Below are 22866 nucleotides of genomic sequence, written 5' to 3' on the forward strand. Positions count from 1 at the left end.
GAGTTGGGAAAGTTGGGAGACGAGCACAGATTGTTTATGTTGTTTTTCTATGTGTTGGATTTTATTTAGCAGATCTTGCTGTTCTTTCCCTTTTTGTTTTTTAATATGGGCTGCTAATGAGATAAATTCTCCCCTGATGAATGCTTTGTGGGCTTCCCATATTGTTTGTGTTGGGACTTCCCCATTGTCGTTAATCTCAAAGAATTCGAGAAGCTTATGGAAAATTTTTTTACTATTATCTGTTTCTTTGAGAATATGATCATTAAGCTTCCAGCTGAATTCTTTTTTTGGTAAGTGAGCGATATTCAGACTAACTTCTACTGGAGAGTGATCTGAAAATATGAGAACCTATTTTTGGATCAATGAATTGGTTTAGATATTGCGATTGGACTAGGAAATAATCCAACCTTTGGTAAGAGCTATGGGGGGCTGAGAAGTGGGTGTAGTCTTTCACAGTGGGGTTGGCTAGTCTCCAGAGGTCTATTAAGTGCGAGTTCTGTAGTTTGTGTTTAAGTTTAGCAAGTGCTCTCTGGGAGATAGCGGATTTCACTGAAGAGGTGTCTTAGTTTGGTTCTAATGCAATGTTTAGATCCCCTCCCAGAATGAGGATCCCATCTGTAAAATCTTGTTAAATATCAATGGTTTCAATAAGCCAATTAATCTGGTCGGTGTTTGGTGCATATATGTTAGCGATGGTGAGGGGAGTCAAACCAATTTTGCCCTTTAAAAAGATATATCTGCCCTCATTGTCTCTCAGTTGATCAGAGAGGGTGAATGGGACTTGGTTGCTTATTCCGATACTAACTTCTTTCGATTTACCGGAGTCAGAGGGACTATGTACCCATTTAGAGAAGGATGAGTTATGAAAAGAGGGTATATGTCCGTCCCTAAAATGTGTTTCTTGTATCAGGCAGAAATCAACCTTGCTCTTTTTGAGAAATTTGATGACTTGACCTCTTTTTGAAGGGGAGTTGATTCCCCTGATATTATATGACAAAATCTTAATGCGGGACATACTCACAGAAATATGGATCAGAAGGTTTTTTGATCAGCTGGATGAACACTCCAGGCGGCGGTGAAGAGGACGGAGGAGGGCAAGAGATGGTGAAGGTTCTGGCTGTTCGCAAGTACGCTGCTCCTGGAGGGAGCCATGAGAGTCTGTTTGTGTAGACCAGCTGCTCTATTTGGGGAAAAAGGAGAAGGGGGGGGGGGAGAGAAGAAGATAGGAGGACTGAAAGTTAGGGGGAAGAGAAACATTAAGATGTTCAACAGGAACATCTATTATGTCAAGAGAAGAAGTGAACCATATTTTTATGTTGTTAAAGGCACATAAAAATACATTGTACAACATTTGTATGAATACAATGAGAACATTGTCAACACTAGAACTCAATCTAGTAGCAATTATGTCAAAGGAAATTATTACAAATTGGACCGGAAGGTCGAAGGGGGAAACCAAAAAAAAAGGCCCAATAGAGTATAGACACTAGTTTTATCTCTAAAAAGGAGAGTAGTGTCAGGAACTCCGGGTGGTTTGCCCACAAATAGAGTTTCCAGTCTAATTGTTTAGAAACTGGGGTAAAGTTTTCTAACTGGGTCCCATAATGAGTTAATCAGTGATAAGACGCTAAGGTGCTAACTTTTCTTGTCGCTTTCTTTGTTTGCACGGGCGTCCAGTCGGGGCTGCTTCCCATGAAGGTGGAGGAGGTACAGCTTGTACTGTCGATAAATCTTGTACGAAACTCCAGTCTTCAATGTGTATATCCGGGATGTCCAAAAGTATTAGGGCTTCATTTAGTTCTGTTTTGTTATGAATGGTCAGTCTTTTCCCTTCGATGGAAAATGAAATACCGAAAGGGAACAACCAGGAGTATAGGATTTTCTTTTGCCTTAAGACATCCGTGAGCGGTTTTAGAATCCTTCTCTTTTGAAGAGTCTGAGGAGAGATATCTTGGAAAATTAAGATACAAGTTTCTTCGAAAAAGATACCCTCTGGGCTTCTGGAGCTTTTAAGGATGTCTTCTTTGACTTTGTAATTCAGAAGGCGACAAATTACATCTCTGGGTGGTTCAGAGGTCTAGGTTTTTTTCTAAGGGCTCTGTGAGCTCTTTCTATGGTAATCTCCTCCCGGTATTCTCCTCCCAAAATCTGAATAAAGAGAGTTTTAATCGTAGAGGGAATGGTTTCCGGCAGAACAGTTTCAGGTAGGCCTCTAATACAAAGGTTATTGCGGCGACCACGATTTTCTTGCTCTTTAATAAGTGGGTCCAGTGCCGACTGTAGCGCCTTATGAATAAATGAGTGAGACACTGGTCTTGTGTCCTGTAGAGTATCTTCTGCATCACTATTTTGCTCTTCATTTAAGAGGGTCTTTGAGGATGGGTTAGAGGCCTTTGAGGACGGCGGTGTTCTATTCGAAGAAATAGAACTAGAAGGGGGATTGTTATTTTTATTGATAAATTTCTCCATTTCCCCTTTCAATTTTTTTGGATGCGTGCTTGTATTTCTAGAAGGGCCGCCTCCAATTTTGACCATTTTTCAAGAAATTCCTTAGGTATAGATTTAAATTTAGAGTTCAGTGTTGAGCTACTTGTAAAGATTACATATTATTCGCTGAGGAAATAATGTTTAATTAAGTGGACGGTTTTGGCACACCAGCCCCAGACCTTTAGAGTAAGATCCACAACTGGAAAATTATTATAGAAATGAAGTTGCTGTTTTAATTTTCAGCCACTAGGTGTTGCTATTATTCAGCCATTAATTGGCTTATAGTGTTCTCTCTCTCTCTTTTTTTTTTTCTTTTTCTTTGAGAGTGTGAGAGAAAAGAAAAAAAAAGGCAGAAAAAATAAACTGGTCTCTTCACATAAGATGTTGTGTCCTGTCCAGAGAGGAGCAGGTAGCTACAGTGCCTACAAGTAGTATTCAACCCCCTGCAGATTTAGCTGGTTTGATAAGATGCAAATAAGTTAGAGCCTTCAAACTGCAAACGAGAGTAGGTTTTATGAACAGAAGCATAAATCTTACAAACCAAAAAGTTATGTTGCTCAGTTGAATTTTATTAAATTTTAAACTTAAAAGTGGGGGTCAATTATTATACAACCCCTATGTTTAATATTTTGTGGAATAACCCTTGTTTGCAATTACAGCTAATAATCGTCTTTTATAAGACCTGATCAGGCCGGCACAGGTCTGTGGAGTTATCTTGGCCCACTCCTCCATGCAGATCTTCTCCAAGTTATCTAGGTTCTTTGGGTGTCTCATGTGGACTTTATTCTTGAGCTCCTTCCACAAGTTTTCAATTGGGTTAAGGTCAGGAGACTGACTAGGCCACTCCAACACCTTGACTTTTTCCCTCTTGAACCAGGCCTTGGTTTTCTTGGCTGTGTGCTTTGGGTCGTTGTCTTGTTGGAAGATGAAATTACGACCCATCTTAAGATCCTTGATGGAGGAGCGGAGGTTCTTAGCCAAAATCTCCAGGTAGGCCGTGCTATCCATCTTTCCATGGATGCGGACCAGATGGCCAGGCCCCTTGGCTGAGAAACAGCCCCACAGCATGATGCTTCCACCACCATGCTTGACTGTAGGGATGGTATTCTTGGGGTCGTATGCAGTGCCATCCAGTCTCCAAACGTCACGTGTGTGGTTGGCACCAAAGATCTCGATCTTGGTCTCATCAGACCATAGAACCTTGAACCAGTCTGTCTCAGAGTCCTCCAAGTGATCATGAGCAAACTGTAGATGAGCCTTGACATGACGCTTTGAAAGTAAAGGTACCTTGCGGGCTCGTCTGGAACGGAGACCATTGCGGTGGAGTACGTTACTTATGGTATTGACTGAAACCAATGTCCCCACTGCCATGAGATCTTCCCGGAGCTCCTTCCTTGTTGTCCTTGGGTTAGCCTTGACTCTTCGTACAAGCCTGGCCTCGGCACGGGAGGACACTTTCAAAGGCTGTCCAGGCCGTGGAAGGCTAACAGTAGTTCCATAAGCCTTCCACTTACGGATGATGCTCCCAACAGTGGAGACAGGTAGGTCCAACTCCTTGGAAAGGGTTTTGTACCCCTTGCCAGCCTTGTGACCCTCCACGATCTGGTCTCTGATGGCCTTGGAATGCTCCTTTGTCTTTCCCATGTTGACCATGTCTGAGTGCTGTTCACAAGTTTGGGGAGGGTCTTAAATAGTCAGAAAAGGCTGGCAAAAGAGATCTTTAATCCACACATGTGAAGCTCATTATTCTTGGTGCCTGAACTACTTCTTAATACTTTAGGGGGACCAAACAGAATTCTTGTGGTTTGAGGGGTTGAATAATAAATGACACTCTGACTTAACTTTTAACGTTTAAAAAAAAAAAAAAAAAAAAAAAAAAACCCAAAACAATATTTGCTGCAGTGCATTTCCCACTTCCAGGCTGATCTACAGTACAAATGTCACAATGCCAAGTTAATTCCGCATGTGTCAACCAGCTAAATCTGCAGGGGGTTGAATACTACTTGTAGGCACTGTATAGCTAGGTATATATTAGGCTGTAAAGCTATGCAGATTATAAGATTGAGGGGAGACCGGAATTTAGATTAAGAGAGAATCTGTGTTCTATAGCTGGGTCTCCTTTTCTCTCTTATCTTCCTACTCTGCAGCTTTCTTAGAGGAGGGGGAAGGGGTGTCTGTGCCAGATCTGGGTTCTGTCTCCAGGGCCTGACAGTTCACTGTCAGTGCGTAACGAAGGCGAGATAATGGTGGCCGCGGCGGGGTTAAACCCTCTGACAGGTCGATGACAATAAAGGTACGCACAAGGGGCTCACAGTCTTTGGAGCAAATGAGCGACGCGACTCAGATCCCAGGGGGGCCACTGCACTAGCCACCACAACAGTACAAGGGCCCTCCAGAAGCAGAGTCCCGGGCTGTGAGTACCGCCAGCTCTCCCCCTCCGTTCTATGGATGTCGCTGGGTGTCGCCGACGAGGGGCTGCAGTACCTTAAAATCAGATCCGCAGCTCTCTCCTGTGCCTCTTTGTCCCGGCCGGGTTTAGCGATGTGGCCTCCGTCGCAGTCCAGGGAAAACTGCAGGCCGCAGCGTGACACGTGCCGATCCCTCTCCCGCAGCTCCGCTCACAGCAAAACTGTGGCGAATGGCATCTTGGCAGCTTCATGCTTGATTTTCCTCAATTCATGGACAGTTATTTTGCGCCTTTTTTGGCCAACACGCTTCTTGCGACCCTGTTGGTTATTTGCCATGAAACGCTTGATTGTTCGGTGATCACGCTTCAAAAGTTTGGAAATTTCAAGACTGCTGCATCCCTAAGCAAGACATCTCACAATTTTGGACTTTTCAGAGCCCGTCAAATCTCTCTTCTGACCCATTTTGCCAAAGGAAAGGAAGTTGCCTAATAATTAAGCACATCTTATATAGGTTGTTAATGTCATTAGTCAACACCCCTCCTCATTACAGAGATGCACATCACCAGATTTACTTAATTGGCAGTTGGCTCTCAAGCCTATGCAGCTTGGAGTAGGACAACATGTATAAAAAGTATCATGTAATCAAAATACTCATTTGCCTTATAATTCTGCACACAGTGTAAAGGTGTTAAGTAGTTACGGAACAGTTTTATAGGTCAAGTCGTTAAGGACACAATGATACCAAATATGTGTACTTTTATTGTTGTTGTTTTTCATTATAATATTTATTTATGGGTACAGTATATTTTGATTTTTTTGGATTCTTTTTTAAATTTTTTAAATATTTTTACAATTAATTTTTTTTTTTAACTTTTACACTTTGTCCCACTATGGGACTTTCATTTTTTGCAGGCAGATCGCATGCACAGCATAATGATGAAGCATCATCCCTATGATGTGCAGGCTGTAGCCCCTGCACACACAAGTTAGGAAGATTGTGCACTAAGCACAATCTAACATGCTGATGCCTGGTGACCCAGATGTCGTCATGACGACATCGGGTCACCATAGCAACTATCCGGATCTGGCATACACAGCGCGGGACACCAGATAGAAGGTAAGAGGCGTGCTATTACCGATGCCCACACCGGCACCACCCCTGGCTCATAGTATTTAGGTGTCAGCTGTGACAATCATCTGACACCCGGAAGCGATCGCTCTCGCACAAAAGGTTGTGTGAGCGCGATCGCCAGGGCATAATAATACGTCTCTGGTCCAGTAGGCCCAAGGCGCATATAAGTATTATTATGCCCCACGTCACAAAGGGGTTAAGGAGGGTGTTGTCCACCGGATGTACTATTGGACCCGTAAAAGCGCATTCGGCAGCACAAAATGGCCATCGTCCACCTCCATTCACTACCGCATCCCCTTGCCTACCGCTTACATGAACTTGTGATCCGGATTAAACGATAATATGATCTACTGCTTGTGGTGAGGGCTACTTTTTCTTGAATCTTCTGAGTCTCATTATTTGAATGCACTTTGGCAGCACCACAGAATACAAGCTAACTGCAACCATTTCGCTCTATGCACATGAGACCACATGATTCAAATGATCATTAACTAGGACTGGTGCCAAAATAGCTTCATCTTTCTGATTCAAACTATGTAGGATGTTAAAATCTGATCTTGATATTACGATATTGCAGAATGATCTGGATAAGATGACTGAATGGGCAAAGACTTGGCCAATGAGGTTTAATGTACATAAATGTAGAGTAATCCACCTAGGACAGAGTAATCCTATTACTGCAAATACGTTACATGTGAGTATACTCGGGACTACAGAACAGGAAAAGGAGTTTGGTATTCTGGTTACAAGTAAGCTGAGCAGCAGTGCTCAATGTCAAGCAGCAGCGGCAGAAGCAAACAAGATTTTAAGATGTATAAAAAGAGAAATAACATCCAGCAATACCAAAGTACTGCTGTCCATTTATAAATCACTGGTGAGGCCACATCTGGAATATGGGATCCAGTTTTGGGCTTCACATTTTAAAAAGGATATTTAGAAGTTAGAGTCAGTTCAAAGGCGGGCAACTAGATTATTACAAGGGATGGAAGGCCTCCCATATGATGAGAGGTAGAAAACGCTGAGCTTGTTTAGCTTAGAAAAAAGACGCCTCAGGGGGGACCTCATTTACATGTATAAATGTGTGGTCAAGTACAAAAGACTAGCACATGACTTACTCCTTCCAAAGACCATACTAAGGACCAGGGGGCAGTCATTACAGGTGGAAGAAGGCGATTCCGGCACCTAAACAGGAAAGGGTTTTTTACAGTCAGACTGTGGAATGCCCTACCACAAGAGGTAGTAATGGCCGACACTATAACCGTTTTCAAAAAAGGGCCGGATGATTTCCTCAATACACATAACATTGTGGGTTATAGTTAAATTAGACAAAATGTACAATTGGGGGGAGGGAGGTTGAACTTGATGGACCTAGGTCTTATTCAACCTACATTGCTAGGTTACTATGATTATGTTTGGCAGCTGTCACACACTAAAAGAAGCTTTTTATTGTAAAAACAAGTTTTTGCATCGCCTTATTTTGATAGCTATAATTTTTCCATATTTCTGTAGACCAAGTAATGTGGAACAAATTGACATTTTTATTGGTACCATTTTCGGGCAAATTACATATTTTGATCGCTTTCTATTCTTTTTTTTTGGGAGGTAGAATGAAGACAAACCAGCAATTCAGGAATTGTTTTTTTGCAGACTTTTTCATGCTGTACCGCTTGTGGTAAAATTGATGAGCCAGCTTTATTTTTCACGTCAGTACGATTACAGCGATACCACATTTATTTCTTTTTTAGGTTTTGGTGCTTTTACACAATAAAAATATTTTATAGAAAAAATAATTATTTTTGCATCGCTTTATTCGGACAGCAGTAACTTTTTTATTTTTCCACTGACGGAGCTCTATGACGGCTTGTTTTTTGAGAGACAAAATGACGTTTTCAGCTGTAACATTTTTATTTATATTTGTCTTTTTGATTGCGCTTTATTCCACTTTTTGTTCGGTGGTATGATGATAAAGCATCGTTTTTGCCTTGTTTTTTTTTACGATGTTCACTGAAGGGGTTAACTAGTGGGACAGTTTTATAGGTCGGATGGTTGCAGACGTGGTGATAACAAATATGTGCACTTTTTTGTTTATATATATTTTTTTTTTACACAGATAAATATATTTATTGGTTTAATATTTTTTCTTTTTTTTGCTCTTTAATTTGTGATTTTGTTTAGTATTTTTAGAATTAACTTTTTTTTTACAGTTTCATATTGTCCCACTATGGGACATCAACTTTCACTGCCCTGATCGCTGATCAAATACTCTGCAATGCTTCTGCACTGCAGAGCATCAGATTAGTGTCTGACAAGCAGGAAGGAGGCACCTCTGCTCCTGCTCTCTCAGCAGGCGCTGATAGGCCACCTTCCTGCATGACCCTGAAACATCCCGTGGCAATCTTGGGACCGGGGGGGTCACCATGGAGACCATCAGAACAACGCGATCGCATCGCGTTGTGCTGATGGAAGCACAGAGGGAGATCACTCCCTCTGCAATGTCAATGTGACTATTGACAGCGGCATCATAGGGGTTAAACGCCAGCGATCGGTGTTAGCACCCATCGTGGGCGTTACTGCAAGGTATCAGCTCTCACATAGAGCAGACATCGGGAGGCGCTCAGTATGAGCCCGCACGTTTGCGGCGCTGTTTATATATGGTGCTTTGAGGAAATGCAGCTCCCGCAGCGCTATATATGCGGCACATGTCGGGAAGGGGTTGAAGATAGCTCCCAGGTCTAAATAAACATAAATCTACCCTGCTCTCTGTTTTAATATTTCTCCCGTCTTCTCCTTATCCTTAAAACTGGTCTATATATATATATATATATATATATGTACTAGTTATATTAATCAAAACATCACTGATGGAATAATCTTCCCCAAAAAATATTAACCAACAAACTTTCAAGCTCACCCAGCCTGCCCTTTACTGCTTATGCAACTTATAAATCCCGTTTCCCTCTAAATCCCACCCCGACTTCTCTTAAAATGCCGACCCCACACACCTCTTTCAACATCGTTGTTATAAACACGATATATTAATCCTTTCGACCTATCTAGAAGTATGAAACTTCTATATGTATGTGTACTTATACTGTAGATACATAAGGTATATTACAACAATATGTTATTGAATATATTACTGTTATTTCATTTTGTGATGCAGTTTCAGAATAATACTAATGAAAAGATTTTGAAAAGAAAAGAAAGAAGAGAAAACCATGTCTAGAAAATCTTGGAACATTTTGTCAGCTTTTTCTTAATCCCTTAATCCAAAACAATATCAGTTTTGAGGTAATGATGAGTTTTGTGTAAATTGCACAAGTAAGACAAAAATAAAATTTCCATTTATATTTCTAACATGGTTTGATGGATTTTCATTCATTATTGGTGCAGATAGATACACAATGCTCTGGGCATAAGGGAGTACACACCCTTTGATTTGAAAATTAAGATTTAAATACATATCACACTGAACGCAAGAACAAAATTTTTATATGATTACGTTTCATAGAACAGTTTTTTAACCCATGACATGAAAGTTAATAATATAACTTTAAGCTGGCGTGGTTTGCTGGGGAACGAGAGCGGCTGTGTTTCTGCACAGCTCCGTTTAACCCTCGGTTATAGTAACTCCAGAAGACTCAAAAGGGGACTCATTTTATTTTTTTTTTCGTTTTTGGATCACTCTGGGATCATGCCAGGAGAAGCTCAGAGGAGAAGATCATATGCAGTCTGAGTTATTAATGCTGCAAAAGCTGCGGAGCGGAGTAAGCTTAAAGCGGCATGTAAAAGTACAGGCACAGAGCCGTCAGCTCCATTTAAACAAAGATCTTCAACTTACTCTGCCAAGAGGACCTTTCCTTTCCAAGAGAATACTCTACCACAAAAGATAAGACAATCTGTGAAAACTGACCCGATTTCCTTGAAGACTCCGTGGTTCAATGTGAGGAGCTGCGCCTTGAAGTCTGTAGAATATCAGAAGAAATTGGCGGTACCTCGTACTTCAAATGTCGTTGCTTCCCCTGCTTGTTATGGCCAGAAGGAAATGCAGATTAAGGCTAAAAACCCGACAACCCAGAGGAATATGAGGAATGGTGAGCGGAGCAGTATCCTAGCAACACCTATCAGCCGGAAGCTGGCCGCGACCGTCCATATGCCTGCGGTGTCTGTTCCATCGGTTTTCACTGACAGGAGTGCTGTCATCGCGGAGGAGCGGATGGATGGAGCTGGGTCTTTGGGGGACTCCTGCTGTGTGCTTAATGGTGGGAGGTCCCATGGGCGATCCCTTGGAGCTGAACCGGACTTGTCATCTCCAAGAAGCAAGTGCAGACTGCCGCGCGCTGCAGCGGGGGTGGCTGAGGTTGCGCTGATGCCGATAGCCTTCAGACCCGATGGCACTGAGAGAGAGCGGAGGAGTGTGGATTTGGCAGCCATTGAGACAATGCGGGGTGATGAGAGTAGCGACGTATATGCTAATAATGGCATACAAAATTTGGAAGAAAATAATATTGAAGGGGTTGTTATTTGTGAGGGAGTAGGACTTTCAGACTCAATATATATAGATCACAATGCTGACTATAACAATGAGTATAACTCAGATATTCACTCTGCAGATTGGTGTCAGACAGATGAATCTGATCGGGAGGACTCTGATATAGGTGGATATTCGATAGGGACATCATCACCCCAACCTTCAATTGGATCTTTTCATAGCTCAGATGGAGTTCATGTAGTATATACTTCTTCATCAGATGATGATACTAAGGGGTATGGGCATGTCAATTTGACTCTTTCAGAGGCATCATTAGTAAACACACAAATTAACCCCGTGGAAATTAATGACAATCTTATTCACAAGATACCATTTTGTGATATTAACGCTAAAGACGAACCTCCATCTAAGCTCTTTGTTATAGAGCTTTGTGATTCAATCAAATCATCCTTTAAAGCTTGTCTATTCGCAATGGGGAATACTTTTTCCAACATACCCTCTTTAGATACCAAAATTAAAAACTGCTCAAGTGGCTCCCTTAACAATATAAACGACTCGTTATCAGACACCTCAGACAACAATAAACCAGCTACAGAACTATTTATAAAACAATCAATTAATTATCTGATTTCATCTATACAGCAAGCCATAAGTCCAAAGACAACAGAACTAATGTCTGAAATTAAGTCTGTCCAAAATAGAATTGACACAACAGAAAACACTATAGTTAGCATGAAAAAACACAAAGAGGTTTTGTCAAGTTCAGTTGAATCCCTTCATAAAGAAATAATTCTTGTTAAACAACAGCAAGCTATTTTTGAAGACAAGTCCAGAAAAAATAACTTAAAAATTAGAGGAATACCTGAAGCAATTTCTCCTTCAAATCTAGAGGCTTACATTACGGAAATGACTACTGCTCTGCTTCCAGATCTCTCTGACGAGATGATCGTTATTAATGCCTACAGAATCCCAAAACCTGATTTCTTACCCAGGGACGTCCCTAGAGAAATTATCGTTAATTTCCACTCTTTCACCGTAAGAAATAATTTACTAAATTTAACTATAAAAAAGAAAAATCTTCCCAAGCCTTATAACCATATTTTACTCTTTAAAGATCTTTAAAAACCAACCTAATTAGCTAGGAGATCTTTCCGTGACATTACGAGTAAACTGGTAAAGACAGGTGTGAAATCTGGAAGGATAGGTTCTACTAATCTTCAGATTTATTTTCAAAATGAGATTTTCCTGGTGACGACTCTGGAAGAAGGTACAGATTTGATACAGAAAATAATAATTACTTGATGTTTTCTCAGTAAGTTAGCAAATGTTACTTGAATGCAATTTCTGCATATTCTCTTGATTCTATTCCTCTTGGTTTGTTTGTTTGTTTGTTTTTTTTACCCTTATGGTTCTAGAGATGATTCTAGTTCCCATGGTCTATATCCCAGTCGTTACCTATTTGGAGTCCTTTTTGAGACCTTACTTTTAAATCCTAAAACCGGACATTTTCCCTCCAAAGAGGTCATAATGGCCCTGATAAGAATACTGAAAAGCATGTCTAGCGTGATTTAATACAGTCATTGGCCCCGACAAGAATGTGTATAAGCAACTGGAAAAGAAGTCTAGCATAATTTACTTATCTTGTTTGTGTTACAAGAGGACTTATAAGCAAATGAATAAGAATGTCTAGCGTGATTTGTATGTGCTTATATTTTTTTATCTTAAAGCAGTTACTTGTAACTAAACGATAAGCAATGTTATGTATCTAAAACGCAATGTACTCTTGTCTTTGTCCCTTTTTAGGGACTATTTTCCCCACTTACCTTGTTTTCTTCTCCCTTCCCCCTTTTCCCACCCTATTCTTTCTTTCCTCCCCCCTCCATTTCCTTTATCTTTCCCTTTATTATTAGAAAAGTTGAATAAAAATTTATTGGAAAATAAAATAACTTTAGTTACAAATTCTTCAGTTTTACTGAAATTATTTGAGCGATAAAAAATACACCCCACATCAAAAACTATGCGAGTATTTTGTATGACCTGAAATTAATTTTAAGGACAGCACAAAGTCTTCTAGGTATGGAATGAAGAATTTGGAGACATATTGCAACCTTCATCCTTTTCCATACTTTTAGAGCGAGCTCTTTTAGAGCCTGGATGCTGGATGGAGAGTGATGCTCAACTTGTCTCTTAAGAACTCCCCATAGGTTTTCAATTTGGTTCAGATCAAGAGACACTTGCGAATTGAATTACTTTCACCCTATTCTTCTTCAGAAATGCAACAGTGGCCTTAGATGTGTGTTTTGGATCATTGTCATGTTGGAAAAGTGCATGTGTACCAAGGGCAGGGAGTGATGATAGCATCTTCTATTTCAATATAGAGCGGGGCATCTGTGAATTCATGATACGATCAATGAAATTTAGCTCCCTGACACCAGCAGGAGTCATGCAGCATCATATAAGGTCAATGCCACCACCATGTTTCAACGTAGGCACCGTGCATTTTTTTTGTACTCTTCACCATAAAGTTTTGAAGCCATCGGTTCCAAAAACATATCCTGGTCTCATCACTCCAGAGTCCCAGTAGTCTCTATATTTCTCAGCAAATTGTACAAGGTTTTTTGTGTCCATGCTTCCTTCATAGAGGAAACCCATGAATGCCATTCCTCTGCAGTGTATCGTGTCTTGTAAAATACTCACCCTGGTCTGGCTTTCTACGTCTTTAGCTAACTGCAGTGAGCTTGCGTTTTTCTTCATTCCTACACATCAGTAGACACTCTAATTTAGGTGTTCACTTCCGTGATCAGCCTGTATGTCTCTGTTAAATGGTTGCAGTTCCATCTTTGCTACATTTTTTTATCACTTCTGCTACAGTATTCTGACTGATAAGCAAAGCTTTGCTGATCTTCTTATAGCTTTCACCTTTCCTGTGTAAAACAATATTTTCTTTCTCAGGTCTTGTGACATTTCTCTTCCATGTGATGGCATTCCTGACAGCATGGACTGGGAAGGGGTTTTCTTTAAGTGATGCCCTTCTATAGTCAATTGTTGGGCATCTGTTTAATGAATAATTAAACTTACTTGCGGTTGAATTCTTGTTAGGCCTCCTTCACACATCCTGGTGATTCCTGTACAGGAAAAACCAGTACTGGTAATATCCGTGCTCCAAGTCAGTGTGCCATTCGTATGTACGTATGTGACATCCGTGTGGCATAGGTGTGACATCGGTTAATCTGTGTATCCATATGAGACATCCGTGTGCCGCTGTGTGACATGTAACGGTGTCTGGGAAAACCAGTACAGTTTGTGCTGATCCCAGGCGCCGGCTACTGAAGGCAGCTCTCATCATTGTCCCATTGGAGACAATGATGGGAGATGTATTCAGCACCTGCTGTGTACATGCTGTGTAAAATGAAGAATTAACTAAAATAAATTGTGTGAGCTCCCGCCAATTATTCATAGCCAGCAGAGGGAAAGCCGCCCCCAGAGGGCTGATATTACTGGCCAGGGAAAGGGGCCATTAGCCAAAAAGGTTCCCTGGCTATTAATAACAGCTCACAGCAGTTTTATTAGTGTTTACTAGATTACTGGGGAACCCCAGAAAACAATTGACAAGGTTACCCCTATAAATTTTATGAATAATTGGAGGGAGCCCACACAATTTATTTTAGTTTATTCTTCATTTAACACAGCATGTACACAGCAGATGCTGAATACATCTCATATCATTACCTTCTGCTCGCGTTGATCTCAGCACGAGCAGTCAACAATGATGATAGTTGCCTTCATCAGCCGGCGCCTGGTACATGTACTACTTTTTCCCAGGCGCTGGTACATGTCACGCTGATAACACACGGATGTCATTCATGTGTCTTCAGTGTGCACGTGTGGAAAACCTGACATGTACGCACACCCATTGAATACAATGGGTGTGCGTATGTCTATATTTGCGGTCTTTAAAAAACGGGCTGCATGCGGACATACAAAACAAACATGTGAAGGGGGTATTAATTAGAATTTTGTGATCTAAACTCTAGCTTTCAACGAAGTCTTTCATTGGGGTGAACTCATTTTTGCAACATGACCATTGACTGAATTTGTTAGGAAAATTACTTTTTTGGCTTGTGCAAAATAACAAAATGTGTTTGCAAGCAGTGACCCACATTTGTTGGAGTATTTTGTATTTCCATACAAAATGTTGATTCTGAAAGGAAACTAAAGATTTTCGAAAAATCTGTTGGGTTGTACTCATTTATGCTGAGCACTCTATATGAGGTTTTCAAGATCAGATCGGGAGACCTGTGAACAATCCGTGTATTGGGATCTGTGGTCAGACCGTGCTTCACAGACATCTGCATGAGCCCTTATATTGTTTTTTGGGAGGCAGAATGAACAAATAAACAGAAATACAAGAATTATTTTATCTTTAATATATATTTTTTCCACCATTCAGTGTACGGTATAAATGACAACTTTATTCTATGAGTTTCTATAATTACAGTGATGCTAGATTTGTATAGGATACCAGATTTATATATTTTTTTATGTTTTTTTTTTTCTCCATATTATGAGTGATATAACTTTTTTTATGTTCCCCAATAGAGCTGTATAATGGCTTGGCTTTTTTTTGAGGACGAAGACCCCATTTTCAGCTATGCCATTTTATTTTAAATACAAAATTTTGATCTGTTTTTATTCCAACTTTTGCATGACGGTATGATGAAAAAAGTGTCGTTTTTTACCTTTTTTTTTTTTTTTTACAGTATTTGATATACAGGATAAACAACATGATAGTTTTATAGTTTGGGTCATTGCAGATGCAGAGACACCAATGATATGTATGTTTTTTGCTTACTTTTATATAAAACCTGCGTTATTAGTGAAGTCACATTTGATGTGTTTTTTATGACTTGAATATTGTACACTTTGAATGCTGGTTTCATACTCTGTAGTACTCCTGCAGTGCAGTGCTTGAGAGCTGTCAGTTTTACACTGTAACTTGGCCTGTTAGACCCTGCTGATGACAGGGCTTAACAGGCCACTGTGGCTGGTAGACCCTGAGGCCATTACCTAACTTCATTGTTGCCATGGTAACCATCAGGACCCCACAATCACAGAGTAATAATAGGGTTAACCATCTATATGAAGCTTTAGCTATTAACAGTAGCATTTAGGAGGTTAAAAGGCCATGGTAGGTGATCACATCGGTGATCACACCCACCTGCAATACCTGACTGCCAGCTCTGATCTCTATGACATCATTGAAAAGATCAGAGCTGGAAAATCAGGCGAAAGCAGCCTGCTTCTCTGTGATTGGTCTGTCAATACAGGCAGACAAATCAAAGCGATCGCCGGACGGAACCAAAGCTGATTGGTCCCTGGCTGGCTAGCTGCAGGTCTCTGGTGTCAGGGAGACGCAGTTTAGATTAAACCTTCACCGTGCGGTGACAGTTTAAAGCAATCATGTACATGTAGGGAGGAATATGTCAAAGAATTCATATGAATCACATTCTGTCTCGGAATTCGTATAATTCACATTTTTGGGGGCTTTAGATGGAAACCTTGATGTAAATGCTAAGCATAGAGTACAGGATAAATGTGAATTCAAAATTCTACTGAAAGTGATCAAAAAATGTTATGCACCCCAAAATCTTGCCAATAAAAACTTAGAATCAACCCACAGAAAACAAGCCCGCACTTAGTTCCATCATTTTTCAATGGAAAAATAGAAGGGTTTCCACATTAATAGTAGCACACAGGCCCTGAAAAAGTGACATGGCTCCCAAAAACTATTCCAGCAAAATCTGCGATCCCAAATCAAAATGCCCCCTTCCCTGCTGAGCCACACACTGTGTCTAAACCACATATAGAGTCCACATGTAAGGCATTAATGTAGCAAGGTCACCCACTTATTTTGTGGCGTGCATATCTCCAGAAGCACTAGCTAGGCACAATATATGGGGACTAAGTTAGCATATTTGCACCATGCTTTTTTTTCTGGAAAATGTCTGTGAGACCAAAATAGTCACAGAATTCACAGATAAATTCATTATGGGGTATTATTTCTAAAATTGGGTTTTGTTTTTTTTGCTGCTGTTTTGGCACATCAGGGGCTCTGCAAATGGTGACTACAATCGATTCCAGAAAAACTTGTGCTCCATAAATCAGATTGCGCTCCTTCCCTGCTTTGTGGCCAAACAGTAGTTTCCAACTACATATGGGTATTGTTGAATTCAGGAGAAATTGGGTAAAAAATTGTGAGGGTCATTTTTACCCATTACCCCCTGGGAAATTAACCGCTTCCCGACCACCCACTGTATATAAACGTCGGCACTGCCTGGGCTCTGTGTAGCACCGACGTTTATAAACGGTCGGTGGTCCCGCAGCGCTCAGGACCCCCAGGGTCCTGCAGGCGCTAAGGTTGCGGTTCAGATCAGTAGCAGTGACAGGGGACATCATCGGGACCTGATTGGATCAGGTCCCAATGATGTTAACTCTTTGCTATCTTCTAGATGCCACGTTTTATAGCGATCAAGGCATTTAGAAGATAGTGAGAGGTGAGGGGGTCATCCACTTACCTCTCGGACGGCCCCCTGATGTCTGAGAGGACCTGCCGTTGTAATGGCAGCCAGAGGTCACATGACCGCCTCCGGGTCTGCCATGTACGGTGTCCTGCTAGACTCAGCCTGCAGCTGAAGTCTAGCAGGAGACACTGACTGTGAAACTGTCAGCAAAGCTATCATGCAATGCAATATATGTCTAATACATTGCATGAGAACAGTGATTAGAAAAATAAAAATTAATGTCCCATACAGGGACTAAGTAAAAATGTAAAAAAAAGTCTAAAAAATGTTTTCAAACGGTTTAAAAAAATGACAAAATAAATAAAAATCAATAAATAAAATATTAAACCAAAAAATCTGTATATTTATGCAAAAACAAAAAAAGTACACATATTTGATATCGCCGCGTCCGAAACAACCCGATCTATAAAACTGTCACACTAATTAACTCCTTCTGTGCACACCGTAATAAAAATAAATAAAAAACGGAGCAAAAAACTATCATCATATCGCCAAACAAAAAGTGGAAAAAAACGTGATCAAAAAGCAAAATGGAAATAAAAATGGTACCGCTGAAAACGTCATCTTGTTCAGCAAAAAAAAAGCTGCCATACAGCTCCATCAGCCGAAAAATAAAAAAGTTATAGCTCTCAGAATAAAGCGATGCAAAAAAAAATAATTTTCTATAAAATTGTTTTATTGTGTAAAAGCGCCAAAACATAAAAAAATATACGTTAAGTGTAGTATCGCTGTAAACATACTGACCCAAAGAATAATGCTGCCTTATAACTTTTACCACACGCAGAATGGTATAAAAAAAAAACTCAGACAATTCCTGAATTGTTGGTTTTTGTTAACTTTACCTCCCAAAAAACGGAATAGAAAGCGATCAAAAAATGTCACGTACCCAAAAATGGTACCAATAAAAATGTTGAGGAACCAGGAAGATCCAGCTGAACAAATCTTCTAAAATCCATATTTTATTGGGTCATGCAAAAAATATTAAAAGTCCACCTTGGAGAGGAACAGCAAACACGTTTCGAACTATAAGTTCTTAATCATTGCATAAAAATGTCAACTCGACCCGCAAAAAACAAGCCGTCACATGACTCTGTCGGCCGAAATATGGAAAAATTATAGCTCTCAAAATATGGCGATGCAAAAACTAGATTTGGCAAAAAAAAGCGTCTTTTGGTTTGTGACAGCTGTCAATCATAAAAACTCGATATGAATCTGGTATCTCTGTAATCGCACCAACCCGAAGAATAAAGTAATCTCATCACTTATACCGCACGATGAACGGCATAAAAAATAAATAAAACCAATTCTTCACCTGTTACTGATTTGCTTATTATGTCTCCCAAAGATCGCAGTAAGGCTCTGCTCACATTTATCCTGCGCTCTGAGCTGAGCACTTACACCAGAGTTTCCGTGCAAATCTCTGAAATACGTGATTCAGACGTAACCCATGACGGAATATTCCCTGTAATGAGGCAGATATAGGCCACTGTGGATGCCGTCTGGCCTGTGATCCCACGGTGTCAGTTTTTTTAGGCATGCATAAAAGTGCGGTTGGCCACAGTTGTGTGCACGTCTGAAAAAAAGGACACCGCTAAACAGAGGCCAGACCGAGTCCAGAGTAACTCTGCTGCCTCATTATAGTGAATGGATCCTGCAGGGGTTTCATCTGAATTACATCACTTGGAAATTTAGATGGAAACCCCGATGTAAGTGCTCAGCATAGAGCGCCGGATAAACAATATGTAAAATGTTCCCAATAAAAGCTTCAACTCAGTCCTCAAAAAAAGCTAGTCCCCACTCAGGTCCGTTATCTGTTAAAAATATAAGGGACTTCCAAGTTACTGGTAGCAGAAAGGCTCTGGAAAAGCGAAATGGCCCTTGCCCCCCAAAAGAAATTCAGAAAATTTTGTGTTCCAAATCCAAATGCCTATTCTACAATAATTTGTTCTCCAATTGTCAAATAGCGCTCCGTCCCTCCCAGATCTCGCCGTATGGCTAAGCGGTATGATACAGCCACATATGGGGTATTGCCACGTTTAGAAGAAATTGTGTGACACATTTCGGCACCATTTTTACCCATTGCCCTGTGTGAAAATGTAAAATCTGAGGGTAAAACATTTTTTTGTGGTAAAAATATAATTATGTTTTCCTCACTGCCCAATGGTATAAATTTAAAAATTAAAAAATACTCACTACTTCCCTAGATGAATTCCTTGAGAGGTGTAGTTTAGAAAATGGGGTAACTTGTGGGGGTTTCTGCTGTTTCGGCATGTCAGCGACTCTTCAAATGTGACATGGTGTCTGCAACCTATCCCAGCCAACATAGCGCTCCTTTCTCTTCCGAACCCTGCCGTACACCAAAGCAGTAGTTTTCCCCCACCTATGGGGTATCGGCGTGTTCAGGAGAAATTGCACAACAAATTTCATGGTGCAATTTCTCCTGTTATCCTTATGATAATGCAAAATTAAGGGATGAAAAACGTTTTTGTGGGAAAAATGTGAAAATTTTGTTTTTACAGCTCAATATTATAAACTTCTGTGAAGCACCTTGGGGTTCAAGGTGCTCACCACACATCTAGATAAGTTCCCTAAGGGGTCTAGTTTCCAAAATGGTGTCACTTGTGGGGGGTTTCCACTATTTAGGCACATTAGGGGCTCCCCAAATGCGACATGGTGTCCGCTAATTATTCAAACAAATTTTACATTCAAAAAGTCTAATGGCGCTCCTTCCCTTCCGAACCCTGCAGTGCGCCCAAACAGTGGTTTTCCCTCACATATGGGGTATCAGCGTGCTCATGAGAAATTGCACTACAAATTGTGTAGTCCATTTTTTCCTGTTACCCTTGTGAAAATAAAAAAATGGGTCTAAAGTAACATTTGTGTGAAAAAAAGTTAAATGTTCATTGTTTTCTTCCACATTTCAAAAATTCCCGTGAAACACCTGAAGGGTTAATAAACTTCTTGAATGTGGTTTTGAGCACCTTGAGGGGTGCAGTTTTTAGAATGGTGTCACTTTTGGGTATTTTCTGTCATAAAGGCCCCCCAAAGTCACTTCAAAGAAGATGTGGTCCCTAAAAAAATGTTTTTGCAAATTTTGTTTTAAAAATGAGAAATCGCTGGTCAACTTTTAACCCTTAGAACTTCCTAACAAAAAAAAAATGTTGGTTCCAAAATTGTGCTGATGTAAAGTAGACATGAGGAAAATGTTATTTATTAACTATTTTGTGTGACATATCTCTCTGATTTAAGGGCATGAAAATTCAAAGTTTGAAAATTGCAAAATTTTCAAAATTTTAGATTTTTTCACAAATAAACGCAAGTGATATTAAAGAAATTTTACCACTATCATGAAGTACAATATGTCACGAAAAAACAATCCCAGAATCAGGGGGATCCGTTGAAGCGTTTCCGAGTAATTACTTCATAAAGTGACAGTGGTCAGAATTGAAAAAAATTGGCCCGGTCACGAAGGCAAAAACAGGCTCTGGTGCAAAGTGGTTAAACAGTTGCAGCTGTTGTCACATTTTAGTGATAAAAAGTGTAATTGTTTTCCAAGCCCCAATGTTATAAAATTCTGTGAGGCACATGTGGGTTTAAAATACTCACTACACCCCTAGGTAAACTCCATTTTTGGTATAGTTTTCAAAGTGGAGTCACATATGGGTTTTTTCGCTGTTCCTTCTCTTCCAAGCATTGCATGCCAAAAGAATAGTTTTCTACTACACACTAGGCATTACTGCATATAGGAGAAATTTCAAAATAAATTGTGGTGTTCATATTTGCCTTTTACCCCTTATGAGAATGAAAATTTTAGGGCAAAAACAATATTTTCATATTATATTTATTTTACTTAATATTTTAGCGGAAAAAAATGTAAATTTTCATTTTTTCCCCCACTTTGCATTAATTCCTGTGAAGCACCTGAAGGTTCAAACTTTCTGACAGCAGTTTTAAATACATTGAGGAGTGAAGTTTTTAAAATGGCATCACTTTGTTTTTTTTCCCAACAAATAGGCCCCTCAAAATCACTCCAAACCTGAATAGGTCTGTAAGACAAATAGGAATGGTAAATAACCCTTCTAACATCCTAGCAAAATAAAAGATAACTAGAAAAATGATGCAAATGTAAAGTAGACATTTGGGAAATGTTATTTATTAACCATTTCATTTGGTATTACTATCTGCTATAAAAGGAATAAAAGTTGAAAGCTTGAAAATTGTACATTTTTCTACATTTTCACCAAATTTTCAATAATTTCATAAATAAACACAAAGCCAATTTATCACTGGCATAAAATACAAAGTGTAAAAAAAAACAAAAAAACAATAATCTCGGAATCAGTGGGATATATAGAAGACTTCCAGAGTTATTACAATATAAACACATAGGTCAAAATTTAAAAATGGGGCTTGATCATTAAGGCCAAAAGAGGCTCCGTCCTCAAGGGGCCAAAGAACTTCAGAAAAATATACATTTGAATGCTCACCCATCATTCCACAGACAAAGCAGATGTTTTTTAATTAGCTCTAAGATGCCTTCAATCCAAAGCCAGAATGGGAAGTTCTTGTCGTTTAAATTCTCCTAAAGCCAAATAGAATAAACAAGTTAGAAATTGCTTTTTGTAATATATGCACAGCTTTCAAAACTATATAAAAAGATTGTAAAAACCAGGACAAAAAGGTAGGAGATTTATCCATGACAAATCTGTATTTTGGCACCCAAATTTTCCAATTGACCCCTATTTCAAATTTAAAGAGAACCTGTCAGCACAATTTTGTAAATTAAAGTAAAGATATGGCCGTAATGGGGCTGATATACAAATGAAATTGATTTCTTTGGTGAAGAAATCCGTTTTGTTTCTTCTTTAATAAGCATTTGAAGTTTTCTAATGAGATTTCAGTGCACAGGGTGTGAGTGTGTATTGGGTCCTTCCCAGCCCCTCCGCCTGCTAGTGTTTACATAACATTGCATTGTCATTGCAGTGGGCTGGACTATACTTCATAACCACCACAATGATGAACATAATGCACAGCAACATAAAAATGATATTGCTGTGCACATGCCTTTTGATACTTCTCATAGCAGCTTAAGGCTATGTGCCCACGTTGCGGAAATGAAGCGGAAAATTTGCGCTTCATTTCCGCATGTCCTTTCACAGAAAAACGCATGCGGAATTTTGCAAGCGTTTATCGCGCGTTTTCGACACGGGGAATTGCCTTGCGTTTTTTAGTGCATTGAAAAGGCAATTCCGCATGCGGAAATGCAAAATTAATTGACATGCTGCGGATTTTTGTGCACATCAAAAACGCTGTGGAAAAATCCGCAGCATGGGCATAGAACTTGCGGATTCTCATTGGGGACCATGGGGTGCAGATTACCAAGCGTTTTACAAGCGTTTCCGCAGTGGAAATTACGCATCAAATACGCTTGTAAAACGCTATGTGGGCACATACCCTAAGGGTTCGGAAACCATGAAGCAGTTAAAAAAGTAACATGTCCATTCTTCCTCTCTTTATACTTGAAAACACAGGGAAAAGATGATGGTAGCGGAGCAACCACAAAAATGATTGCAGGACCGCCAGCAAAGCCTCCTCAAAAAAAAGACTGGCGGCTTTTTTCTTAAGCATCTTTATCTCCGAGCAGGAGGCGGCGACACTGAGTGGGAAATAGAGTTGGAGTTACAGAGGCTTCAGATCCACCATAACCATTTTCATATCAATTCAGATGCTGATTTCTCATTAACAGGGGATCAGTCTGGCCATATA

The 22866-nt window shown here is 40.0% G+C and overlaps 1 protein-coding gene across 2 annotated transcripts in view; it reads right to left on the reverse strand.

Annotated features, from left to right (window-relative positions):
- STAT1 (signal transducer and activator of transcription 1) overlaps positions 1-22866 on the reverse strand; it is a 1113083-nt gene that overhangs the window by 345026 nt on the left and 745191 nt on the right. For both annotated transcript variants that reach the window (XM_073647949.1, XM_073647950.1), the window contains exon 19: positions 21588-21682. In XM_073647949.1, coding sequence (XP_073504050.1) covers positions 21588-21682 — 95 coding nt within the window. The remainder of the gene's footprint in view (positions 1-21587; positions 21683-22866) is intronic.

This window comes from Phyllobates terribilis, unplaced genomic scaffold (assembly GCF_046119375.1).
Source record: "Phyllobates terribilis strain yellow unplaced genomic scaffold, ASM4611937v1 Scaffold_9__5_contigs__length_417890890, whole genome shotgun sequence".
NCBI lineage: Eukaryota > Metazoa > Chordata > Amphibia > Anura > Dendrobatidae > Phyllobates > Phyllobates terribilis.